This window comes from Lolium rigidum, chromosome 6 (assembly GCF_022539505.1).
Source record: "Lolium rigidum isolate FL_2022 chromosome 6, APGP_CSIRO_Lrig_0.1, whole genome shotgun sequence".
Classification (NCBI taxonomy): Eukaryota; Viridiplantae; Streptophyta; class Magnoliopsida; order Poales; family Poaceae; genus Lolium; species Lolium rigidum.
In genome coordinates this window covers 151,816,683-151,829,199 of record NC_061513.1, presented here as the reverse complement: position 1 = coordinate 151,829,199, position 12,517 = coordinate 151,816,683, and the positions used below count along the sequence as shown (strand labels likewise).

The window sequence follows — 12,517 nt, the reverse complement described above, 5'->3', positions numbered from 1 at the left end:
CCAACTCGTAGCTGGAAAATTTTCAATTGCAACTTGACTTGCAATTTAAAAATATTAGTTGCAACCTATCTGCAACTGGTTACGCCGTTTGCAACTAAAGATCTTAGCTGCAACTCATACGACGCACGATTCGCGATGTAGAACTATCGGTTTTGGACATGAGTGAGCAGTAAATTAGTTCTCAGGCAGCAATTCCTTTTTCAATAAAGTAGGTCGAAGTTTTAAAATCTCTAACTTAGGATAAGAGTTAGAAGTACACTTCTTACTTATTTGAGGAGGACTGAGGAAGTAAGAAGTAAGAATAGTTCTTGCAAAGTCCAAGGGAAACAAATGCATTGTGCTAGCAAGCGTGGAGCAACGACGAGTCCGCGTAGGAGCCGTTCAACACCCCATCGGCGATGACGCTATACGCCTTCTCCGTCATGTGGATCTGGTCCCAGCTGGCAAACTTGGCAGGGTCACCCCAGATGGTGGCCGTGTTGTTGCACGACTTGCCGGTATGGTACGGGCCGGCGCCGCCACAGCATGCCACGAGAGGGTCATCGATACCTGTCCGTCCAAGTGATGTGGAGAGGCATTGATCGATCAACACGTCAATAATTACGATAGTTAATTGTGGGGATTAATTCTTGATCGAGTGATTTCCGAAATTGCTAGTACGTACCATGGTTATGGGGATTCCTAACGAATTCCATGGCGGCGCCGTAGTAGTCAGCGTAGATGATCTTCGCGCCAGGGTTGTTCGCCCTGAGCCGGCTAATCTCCTGCTTCAGCGCCTGGTTGTGCCTCTGGGAGAAATCGTTGAACCACCTGAGGCAGCGGAACTCGTCGTAATCCGCGGAGTTGTCTGTCCTGAAACCGCTCAGGTAAGCCGGCACGCATCCGATGGGGAAGTTGCCCGGGACGAGTACGGTCCTAGCGCCGAGGCCGATCACCTCCTGGACGCCGGCGCCTATGCGGGCGACCACATCGGGCAAGTACTTGTCGGCGATCTCACGGCTGCGCCGAGCAGAGAACCAGAAGTTGTAGTCGTTGCCGCCGATCTCGCCCATCACGACGAGGGACTCGCCAAGGAGACTCTTGGTGGCAGCTGATGGTCACATATGAAAAGGATTAGTCGCTATAGCGAAGCTAAGCCAGCACTATTTCTTTCACTGGTATATATAGGTTTACGTACCTTCTCCCGGAGCTATCCTGGCGAGCACCATCTTGAAGGAATCGAGCTGACGGTCGAGGCACCAAGGCATCGGCATCGTGAAGTTATACTTGGTCTTGTAGTAGTCCGGGGACAGCGCCAGGGAGCCGAACACAGCAAAGTTGGCGCCGGTTGGAAACTGCCCTGTGCCCGCCTCAGGCATGCTCGGTGGCAGCAGTGGCAGCCCCAGCGCTTGAGCTGAAACATACATAAGTAACGCTCACACAATTCAGATTACATTCATGTATGAAACAACCATTGAGAATTGGCACGAGAGGAATACCAATACTCACCGTAGAAATCGACGATGACACGCCCGTCAGATACGCGGCCAGTGGGCTGGTGGAAGTAGGTCATTCCATAAGGGAGTTGTGCGATCGGGCCAGGGTTGTTGCCGCCTGCATAAGCACCGTTGCCAGTGTCGATGATGGAGTCGCCGAAGGAGAAGATGCGCTTGAAGCAGCCACACAATCCTAGGTCAGCGTTAAGCAGCAGAACAGCAGAGACGAGGAGGACGACGGGCAGGGAAGTTGGATACTGGCCCATGAAACTCCCCATCTTAGTAACGCTGGCAACTCCTACCTGACTACAGCCTGAACTAAGCTATCTAACAGGAGATTGAGAACACATATGCTAGCTGCTTAACAACGAAAGCGTTCAAGATCTATACTTGCCGTTTTGTATTCCAGGTGAGGTCTTTTGGACCCCCTTTTATAGAACACCATGTGATCGCATGCATATCAACATGCGTATATTTTAATTAATACTATCGTTAAGCAGTGTATCGGCAATTAATGCCCCCACACTCAGCAGTATATATCATTAAAATATTTGGTCATATGTTGGAAATATCACAATGATTTGTCAATTTCCGATACACTACTTGAGACTACCAACAATGGAAATATCATAGGTGTTGATGTAGCAGTGCAATTAAAGATGAAAGAGAAGATTGTAGTATTTTCCGTATCATAACGCGTAGTACTAGAAAATTTAATGTCAAATACATCTTGTACATAGATTTGCATTAAGATTCTACAAATCAATTAATATAAGAAGAATATGGTACTAGTACATGATACCATACATTGTAGACATATTAACATGTACTAGTATCATACGCATGATATTTCTATATGATATTATGCATTGTGACTAGTCTGACTCTGAGAGAAGATTTGGCATGCATTATATGCATGATTGTCAGCAAGTAAAACGTGATTGGCGCTCTAATGTTTACACCATGCCTGAGAGGATCAAGTAATAAATAATGAGGAAGGATTTCAATATGCACCACATTTGATGACCGATAGCCATTGTCTGCCTTTGATCCCATGGTTATTTTTAGAAGTAATAGTATGTCAATTTTACATTTTAATTACTAAAATGAAAATATATTAGAAGGCAATAATGTGGCAAACTTGTAAACAAGGCAATAAAACAAATTTTACATATATGTACTTATCTAGAAATAGAGGTAAAACCTTTTGTAATTCACATATTTGACACTAAATTGGAGGGTTCATGTCTCACCAAAATGTAGAGCCAACGTCAAAATGTGGGATCCAACTAAATTAGTACTAGAAAATGTGTAAAACGAAACTATATAACACAAATGTCAATGGTGGCAATAATTTATCTTGTATAATTGTTGCCATTATCGTAATCATGTAGAATATGTTTGATGCTCTAGTTTATAGACGATCCATGGCAGGATAGGATTGAGTAATGGTGACGAACGATATGCAGATACAACACACTTTGACGACAATCCTATTTTTCGAGATTTGCGAAGGGGGTAGGTCCCGGCCGCTTGCTAGGACATGCACAATATGATGACATCAACCTTCTGTTAGAGTCTCCACGTTAGATTCTTTACTTATTTGGATGAGAGAGAATGGATTGTGCGACATATAATAATTGCATTCTCTAAATGATGAAGGGACTAAGAAATAGACATGTATTCTACTATACATGACCTTACACATTACCCAAAATAAGGTTAGCGGTCATTAAATGATCAAATTGGAGGTAGTTAAGAAAAATAAGAAGGAGCGAAGCAACATACTGAACATACAAAAAAAACTTGCCAGAAGAGATACTCTAAACCCTAATGTTTCTTCCAAATTAAAAACATTCTAAAAAATACCTAGATGTACCACCATCTAGAGACCATGTTTGTCGAATTTGTACTGAACTTGAAGAATAAATTTCACTGATCTTCATCAAGATGGTTTACCTGTCAAGATGGTACCGAGCCCTGACAAACTCACGTGCCCGCTGGTCCTCGAATTCTTCCCATGGCTTGGTTATGCCAGCCCAGCGTCCTCCTTTCCCACTTGGGCCTCTTGCGGTATTTCGTAACAAGAAAAATAATGGAAAAATTCGGCATGACCGTTGCTAGAAAGCACCTACGTATAAAGTGCATTTTTTTTTGCCAAAACAGAAACGAGTAAACATTTCAACAAAATATTGGCAACTCATTTTAAATCCGTGTAAAAAAGAAATAACCTCATACCCAATTATGTAATTTGTTAAACAATGTGGTTACATTTTTAGACTGTGGATTGAGTAGAACACACTGATGTTTGAATGAATCCATGCTTTCTCCAAACAAACACTATGCTAATTCCGTAGACAATATGCTAAATTGCATCTACATATCATAAACCATGGATTCGGTAAATGCCAGCAACAACCATTATCTAATCAGATTCAGCAACATACCTCAGAGGGAGGCAGAGGCATGTGGTGGCTATGTCAAACAGAGATGAGGAGAGCCAGGAAGAGGCTCACCTTGCTCGAACGGAGATTGATCCAAGCATGGATGGCGAGCAGTCGATGGAGCGGTCGATGGTGGATGCATACGTAGATGGAGAGGGCATAGGCGAGAAAGCGAGCGGGGGCGGTGCCGGAGCCGAAGCGAGCAAGGGCGGTCGTTACCGGAGCAAAGAGACCGCAGGTGCAGAGCGAGCGGGGACAACGGCAAAGCAAGCAGGGGCGGTCATCGCCGGAGCAGAGAGACGAGCTAGGGATTGGATGGAATGGGGAACGGTAAGGTATTGCGTGCGTTTAAGCCCCAAACAAAGTTTCTCTTAATTATTTGGAAAATATTGATGTCGGACACATTTTTTGCTCACATGACCCCAGTACACTGGTAGCGTGCTAGATAACGATGCATACAAGCATTTCAGCCAAAAGGATGCACCACTAGCATGTGAGCGGGCGACCCTGGCCAAGAGTGTATTGGTGGTGTAGGTCCATTTTTGGTGTAGCGTTGAGACAGGGGAGCACGCTGCGGATCTTCTGGCCCCATGGGTGGGTAGGGCCCATGCACTAATAGCATGCTCCTCGATTTCCCATGCTATTAATAAAGCCATAATAGTAGGGTGCCCTAATTTTGGGCGCCACTAGCTTTAATACTAGGAGAGACACATTTGAGATGTGCTACTAGGTTTGCTTCCACCGTAGACATATTTCTACTGGTGAACATAGTTGTCGTGTCTCTGGCACAACCTTTAATCAACTAAGGACATACGTAGTATACACTAATTAAGCATATGTTTCACACCTAGATTATATCCGGCTACCGTGCAATAGTTCATACATTGGACAACTTACATTATGGACACCAACTGGGAAGTAGCCTCCAAAGCACGATTCCTAACATTTAGAAGGTACTCCAAAGATTCAATGTGTAGGGTGCAAAATCTGTTACCCCATTTGCTTAGGGGGCAACATAAAATGGGTGCATGACAATGCTCTACAAGCAAGGAAGAGAAATAACAAATGAGGAAAGTTTCGAACCAATGGCATGGGAAGTTTGATGTATGTCAGGGTCTGTACTAGCTTTGTTTGCCCTATGTTGTTAGAGACTTAGAGTTGTTAGCCAATTTATAAAAAGTCTAGGTGAGGGACATTCATATTGAGTTAAGTGGAATCTCAGATATCTCGAAGGAATTTCAAAATTGCTCTTATTTTTTGAAAAATCTTACCATTAATTCAAGACTAAATATATGGGTCTGTCTATTTCTCAGCAGACAAAAAAATAAACTACTTTTCGGTCAGCTGACATCAGCGACGGTTGACTAGCTTTATGAGTTTTTTCTTACGCCTGGTAATTTGCGTTTATCTCCTTGTCCGCCTTCAAACACGCTGCCATGCTACCACGAACATGGAAAAATGTGTGAGGCTTGTGTGTCGGCTGAGCTGCTCACTTGCTTCAAGTGCTAGAGAGATGATAACTATTGACAAATGCAGTATCGACATAGGTTTGGGTGGATTAGCTTGGTGGAGGTTGGTAGGCATCGTCTTTGCCTGCTCCTGCTAGCTTGGTCTGGTGTGTTGTGGTTTGGCTGCGGTTGGCGGTGATGTTCGTGGGTAGAAGCGCGGCGAGGTGAGTGCTCGGAGTCCTTCTCCCCGGTGTTAACTTCCAATATCCATGCGTGCTCAGCTCAGGGAGAAAGGTCTACCTCCGACATGTATGGCGCCCTCTGATCCGGGTCGAGCAAGCAGGGAGCTTACTTTGGAGGTGGAAACGGATGGAGCATTGGCTTTGCTTGGCCTCTCGAGGTTGATGATGGTGCGAGTCCTTCAATGGAAGTCTTCTTCATCAGCTTCAAAGCCTCTTCAGTCCAATTGGAAGGATGGACAATGGTCTCGAAGCTCAAGCTTTGTTTCATTCCTTTTCTTGTTTGCTTGTTATTTATGTCTCCTGTTAGCTGATTTTCAGTACCTTGTAACAAGTTTTCGGCAACGGATTCATTAGTTTAAGGCAGTGCTATGACCTAATCTCTAAAACAAATGCAGTATGTCTGTGTGTGGAGAATTCATTGTACTAGAGAAAATGGCGTGTCAAAGGACATGGAGCCCCCATGTGTGGTTTTGGTAATTGATGGCAATCCCTATATATGGACCAATGGTTGTATTGAGGTTCTCTCTTAGGTTGTATCCATAGGCAATGCTTGAGCCGTACGTTGGTCTCAAGGTTGCAAGATGAAGATGACCAAGTGCAATGAAGAAGACAGATGAATACGATGTTGAAGAGGGATAAAGACGGTGTAGAAGATGAAGACGGGAAGTGTATGTTGGATAAAGATGGTGGCATGTTAATTGTTGAATGAGGATGAAGACGGCGCTTGCCTGCTCGAGTGGAATGCGCAAGGTCAAGGTTTGTGATCGGTAGGATAGTTGGTCGCATTGTTGGAGAGAGATCAAACCTTGCATGCATTGCATCATGTTTCTTGGTTGTTGTTGGTTCTTATTCATACGATGTTTTAGAGTTTGTGTTCATCTCATGACAAGCTCTATCTCATCGGAAACGGATTTTGGATGCATCTCATATTGTGTGTTCAAGTTGGATGATTTTACCGGTTTACCGTATTGAGAGGTTGCACCTCTAAGTTCATAGAAAATCATCCTCCACTCATTTCCATGTTTTCAACTTGTGTGGAGGTAGCTTTTGTCGTCCTCTTTCTAGCAAAATTGGTTTCGCTGCATTCCGAGTTTCCTACCTTGAGATTACACCTGGGAAAAACTCGGGCCGGGTTTCGGGCCAAACCTGAAAAAGCCCGAAGCTAAAATGTCAAGCCCGAACCCGGCCCGGCTCGACCGTCGGGCCTATAAATCGAGCCCAAACCCGGCCCGAACTGGCAAAAGCCCGGCCCGGCCCTACAAGCCCGACCCGAACCTTGCCTAAATCGCAAAAACTTCAAGCCCGGGCCCGGCCCGGGCCGACGTTCGGGCTCAAAAATCAAGCCCGAGCTGGCCCGAAGTGCAAGCCCAACCCGGCCCAGCGCGGGTTTTTTGGGTCGGGTCGTCCGGGCCGAGCTGCCCATGCCTAGTTTTACTTGAGGTATTGGTGCTTCCATATCACAGAAAAAGAAAAGAAAAAAAGGGAAAATCCTCCTTGGGCCGGCCGGAACTACTGCGCATGGTACCGGCCCAGATACCGACATTTTGGTCCCGGGCCCCTGGATCACAGCCGGTATCCAACCAGTTCTGGGCCAGAAGTACCGGCCCACTTCTTCTTCCACCTCCCAGTTGGCTCCTCTCTCCCGATCTGGGCCGCCACCCCCTACCCGCGCCGGCCCAGCTCCCGCGTCAGCCACCGCGCTCCCCGCAGCAGGCCGCCGATAGGTCAGCCCACCCGCGCCACTGCCCTGCTCCGCATGGGCTACCGCCGACCGATCGGCCCAGCAGCACCGCTGTTCCTGCTCGCTCGCCTCCCACGGGTGATGAATAGGTTTCCCCCTGCGCGCTGCTCGACGAGCGCTCAGCTCCCGCTCCCACCAGGCCATACTAGGCCGGGCCATCTCTTCCTCCCCTCTTTCCCTTTCCCATTGTTGTTTCTCTTTTCTCTGCACATGGGTGGTAGTATTGGCCCAAGTGGCGGTAGTACCAGCCCAATAATTGTTTTCTGCATATTCAATGTGTTGTTTTTATTCACGAGAAGTACTACCGGTCGGGCGCGAATATGCCCAGATTTCTGGCCCAACGGACACATTTTCTGGTCCCCTATTTATACCTTTCTCCTACCTTCGTCCATGGGCGTACCTAGCGGGGGGGCCGGTGGGGCCGTGGCCCACCCAGAATTTCTGAATTCTTTTTGGTACCCCTGAGAAAAAAGCCCAGTAAGCCCAATCTCAGTTCGTTCCCAGCGAGAGATGAGATCAGGAACTCACGAACCACGAAACCAGTCACGACTTCGATTCAGGACCACTCACGCGATTCCCCGCCGCCCCGGCGCCGCCGCCGCTCGCCCCTCTCCCGGAACTCCTCGACGCTCTCCGCCTCTCCGGCGGCCGCTGTCCGCCCAGCGTTTCCCGGACTCCCTCTGCGGCCGCCCTGAGCCCTCCCCGCCGGCCGCCCTGAGCCCTCCCCGCCGGCCGCCGCTTTTCCCACCGGCCAGCGCTCTCCCCGGCCAGTCCCTGCCTATTCCCGTCGGACACCACACGGCCCGGGCCACAGCGTTGCGCTCTAGCAGTCCAGCATCCGGCAGCATGTACGCGTCCGTTGCTCGCCATTAATTAACCATTGACTGATGCTATTTTCATTTGTTATAGTTAATATTTAAGACATAAAATTGCCCCCGCTATTTAGCTATTCTCTATGCTAATATTAAAATTAGTAGTTTGACACTTGTAGAAATGAAGTCACTTATATGTTTGATTGTCTCAGTTGTGTAGAAATAAAGATGAATGGCCAAATTGAGTTACTTTCCGTGAAATAAGAATCAAAGAAGATTGCATCTACTTCAACACCGATTAGTCGTAGATAATGAATAAACCGAAGATGGCGGGCTTTTGTTGGCGTACCTTGATTCCGCACCTCCGGTCGGATCCAATATCGAGAGTGATATTAAAAATTTGTCTTATATATTCTTCATTACTTCATTTGGAAAACGTTTTTCACAATTTGAGAGGCGCAATTTTTTTTTGAGGTGTGCCCCCCCTCCAATTCTTTCCTGCGTCCGCCACTGCCTCCGTCCACATGAGATTTTCTCCATCTATTCTCTCTGCCTGTTTTCTGATGCTATGTTACACATGAGAGGTACTACCGGTTAGGCGCGAATCTGACCGGTTTTCTGCCCCAACAACTATATTTTGGAGACCCCTATATATACCCTTCTTCAACCTCTTGACTAGGTAGCTTTTCCGATCTATTCTCTCTCCTCCATTGTTGACCCTGAAGAGCTTGTTACACCTCTTGATACCCCCACTATTTGTTTGCATCTTTTTGGGGGAAAGGAGAGAGGAGATCTAGATCTAGTGCTCCACCAACTGAATCCCTCTCCTTGTGAGGGGATGTTGCTAGATCTAGATCTTGGAGTAATTTGTTGTTCCTCCTACTATTTGTTCTTCCTCCCTTATTCCCACAATATCATTTGTAGCTTTGTTGGAATTTTGGAGAGAAGGACTTGGGCGTCTTAGTGGTATTCTTAGCCATTGCATTAGGTGCATCAGTTTGGATTCTCTCCGGGGTTTCGGTCTCGTGTGAGTTCGTGTGTGTTTCCTCTAGGGTTCTTGGAACACTACATGGCTTATTGACCTTATGGTTTTGTTGCCTTCATGGCATTGTCGCCTTTGTGGCATAGTAGCCTTTGTGTCCTTTTTGTCTTTGTGGCCTTGTCGTCTTTGTGGCGTGGTAGCCTTTGTGGCATTGTTGCCCTTGTGGGGCCTTGGAACCTTTGTGGCCTTGTAGCCCATGTGTGGCGCGTTGTAGCCTTTGTGGCCTCGTACTTAAGCTCCTCCGGTGTTTTGGAGTTTGCCTCAAGCTTTATACTTGGGAGTTTGCCCCAAACTTGTACGGGTTCGGTGACCACCCTCAAGGGTCCCTTAGTGGATCGAGACTTTCCTTTTGGTGGGAAAGGCTCAAGGAGAATACGGTGGCCATAGCGGCTTATTTGAGTGCCTTGTGCCTCCACACCGCTCCAACGGAGAGTACCACCCGCAAGGGTGTGAACTTCGGGATACATCATCGTCTCCTCGTGCACCGGTTACTTCTCAACCCGAGCTCCTTTACCTATGCGCTTTACATTGTGATAGCCTTCGTGCTTGATGTTCTATATCTAGTTTTCTATCACCTTGTTGCTTATCTTTCGTGGCATAGGTTTTTGGTGCATATAGGCAAACCCTAGTTTGTATGCTTTGTGCTTAACAAGTAAAACATAGTTTTATTCCACATTGTTAAGCCCTCAAGTAAAACTTCTATAACCCGGCTATTCACCCATGTAGGCGACATCCTTGTACATTCAGCGAGGACAACGTCATGTAACATAGCATGGAAGGCACGATACATAGAAGAGAAAATGAAAACCATTTTTACAGAAGGAAAATCAAAATTAATTCATGTAAGCAGATGATACGTCTCAAACGTATCTATAATTTCTTATGTTCCATGCTAGTTTTATGACAATACTCATATGTTTTATATACACTTTATATCATTTTGATGCATGTTCCGGCACTAACCTATTAACAAGATGCCGAAGCGCCGACACTGTTTTCTCGCTGTTTTTGGTTTCAGAAATCCTACACGGAAATATTCTCGGAATTGGACGAAACAAAAGCCCACGGTCTTATTTTCCACGGAGCCTTCCGGAAGTCCGAAGAGGAGACGAAGAGGGGCGACGAGGCGGCCACACCCTAGGGGGCGCGGCCCCACCCCGGCCGCGCCGCCCTATGGGGTGGGCCCCTCGAGCGTCCCCCGACTCTGCCCCTTCGCCTATATAATCTCTCCGTCGCGAAAACCCTAGTACCGAGAGCCACGATAAGAGAGAAGTTACCGTGACGCTGCCGCCGCCAATCCCATCTCGGGGGATTCTGGAGATCGCCTCCAGCACCTTGCCGGAGAGGGGAATCATCACCGGAGGGCTCTACATCACCATGCCCGCCTCCGGACTGATGCGTGAGTAGTTCATCCTTGGACTATGGGTCCATAGCAGTAGCTAGATGGTTGTCTTCTCCTCTTGTGCTATCATGTTAGATCTTGTGAGCTGCCTATCATGATCAAGATCATCTATTTGTAATGCTTGATACGTCCAAAACGTATCTACTTTCCCGAACACTTTTGCTATTGTTTTGCCTCTAATTTGTGTATTTTGGATACAACTAACACGGACTAACGCTGTTTTCAGCAGAATTTCCCTGGTGTCTTATTTTTGTGCAGAAACTCAACTTTCAGGAAAATCCCCGGAAATAATTGCAATGGGCCTATTTTCACAGAAGATTGACGGAGCCAGAAGACGAGACAGAGGGGGGGGCTGATAACCCACAAGTATAGGGGATCGCAGCAGTCTTCGCGGGTAGTAAAACCCAATTTATTGATTCGACACAAGGGGAGACAAAGAATACATGAAAGCCTTAACAGCGGAGTTGTCAATTCAGCTGCACCTGGAAACAGACTTGCTCGCAAGAGTTTATCGATAGTAACGGTTTTATAACGAGTAGCGGTAGTGAAATAACGAGCAGCGAGTAACAGAGACAACATTAGTGATTATAGTAAACGAGCAGGATTAAAATATCGTAGGTACGGGGACGGATAACGGGCGTTGCATGGATGAGAGAAACTCATGTAACAATCAAGCGGGGCATTTGCGAGATAATAATAAAATGGTGTCTAAGTACAAAGCAATCAATAGGCATGTGTTCCAATTATAGTCGTACGTGCTCGCAATGAGAAACTTGCACAACATCTTTTGTCCTACCAGCAGTGGCAGCCGGGCCTCAAGGGAATCTATCTGGATATTAAGGTACTCCTTTTAATAGAGTACCGGAGCAAAGCATTAACACTCCGTGAACACATGTGATCCTCACATCACTACCATCCCCTCCGGTTGTCCCGATTTACGTCACTTCGGGGCCATTGGTTCCGGACAGCGACATGTGTATACAACTTGCAGGTAAGACCATAAACAATGAATATCATGATGAAATAATAACATGTTCAGATCTGAGATCATGGCACTCGGGCCCTAGTGACAAGCATTAAGCATAACAAGTTGCAACAATATCATCAAAGTACCAATTACGGACACTAGGCACTATGCCCTACCAATCTTATACTATTACATGATCAATCTCATCCAATCCCTACCATCCCCTTCAGCCTACAGCGGGGGAATTACTCACACATGGATGGGGGAAACATGGCTGGTCGATGGAGAGGCGTCGGTGGTGATGGTGGCGATGATCTCCTCCAATTCCCCGTCCCGGCGGAGTGCCAGAACGGAGACTTCTGGCTCCCGAGACGGAGTTTCGCGATGTGGCGGCGTTCTGGAGGGTTTCTGGCGACTTCGACTTCTCTCCGTGCGTTTTTAGGTCGAAGGCAATAAGTAATCCGAAGGAGGGCGTCGGGGGCCGACCGAGGCCGCCACACACTAGGGCCGCGCGGGCCCCTCCTGGGCCGCGCCGGCCTAGTGTGTGGGGCCCTCGGGCCCCCACCTGGCTCGCCCTTCTGGCTCCGTAAGTATTCTGGGAAAATAGGACCTTCCGCATAAATTCCGAGGTTTTTCCTGAAAGTTGGATTTCTGCACAAAAACGAGACACCAGAACAGTTCTGCTGAAAACAGCGTTAGTCCGTGTTAGTTGCATCCAAAATACACAAATTAGAGGCAAAACAATAGCAAAAGTGTTCGGGAAAGTAGATACGTTTTGGACGTATCAACTCCCCCAAGCTTAGCTTATTGCTTGTCCTCAAGCAATTCAGTTAACAACTGAGCGATAAGAGAACTTTCACGAACACATTTGTTCATATGATGTAAATATTCTCATGCTATGGCTAACACTTAGGCAGTTCATAATAAGATACATGCAAATAAGA

The 12,517-nt window shown here is 46.9% G+C and overlaps 1 protein-coding gene across 1 annotated transcript; it reads right to left on the bottom strand.

The window, feature by feature from the left end:
• Positions 1-340: 340 nt before the first annotated feature.
• Positions 341-1,753, bottom strand: LOC124663425 (GDSL esterase/lipase At1g28600-like). Its single transcript, XM_047201126.1, has 4 exons — positions 1,489-1,753; positions 1,178-1,393; positions 665-1,090; positions 341-549 (listed from the first exon to the last, which is right to left on the bottom strand). Exons 1-4 carry the CDS (start codon positions 1,751-1,753, stop codon positions 341-343), a joined length of 1,116 nt encoding a protein of 371 aa, XP_047057082.1.
• Between the last annotated feature and the right edge of the window lie 10,764 nt (positions 1,754-12,517).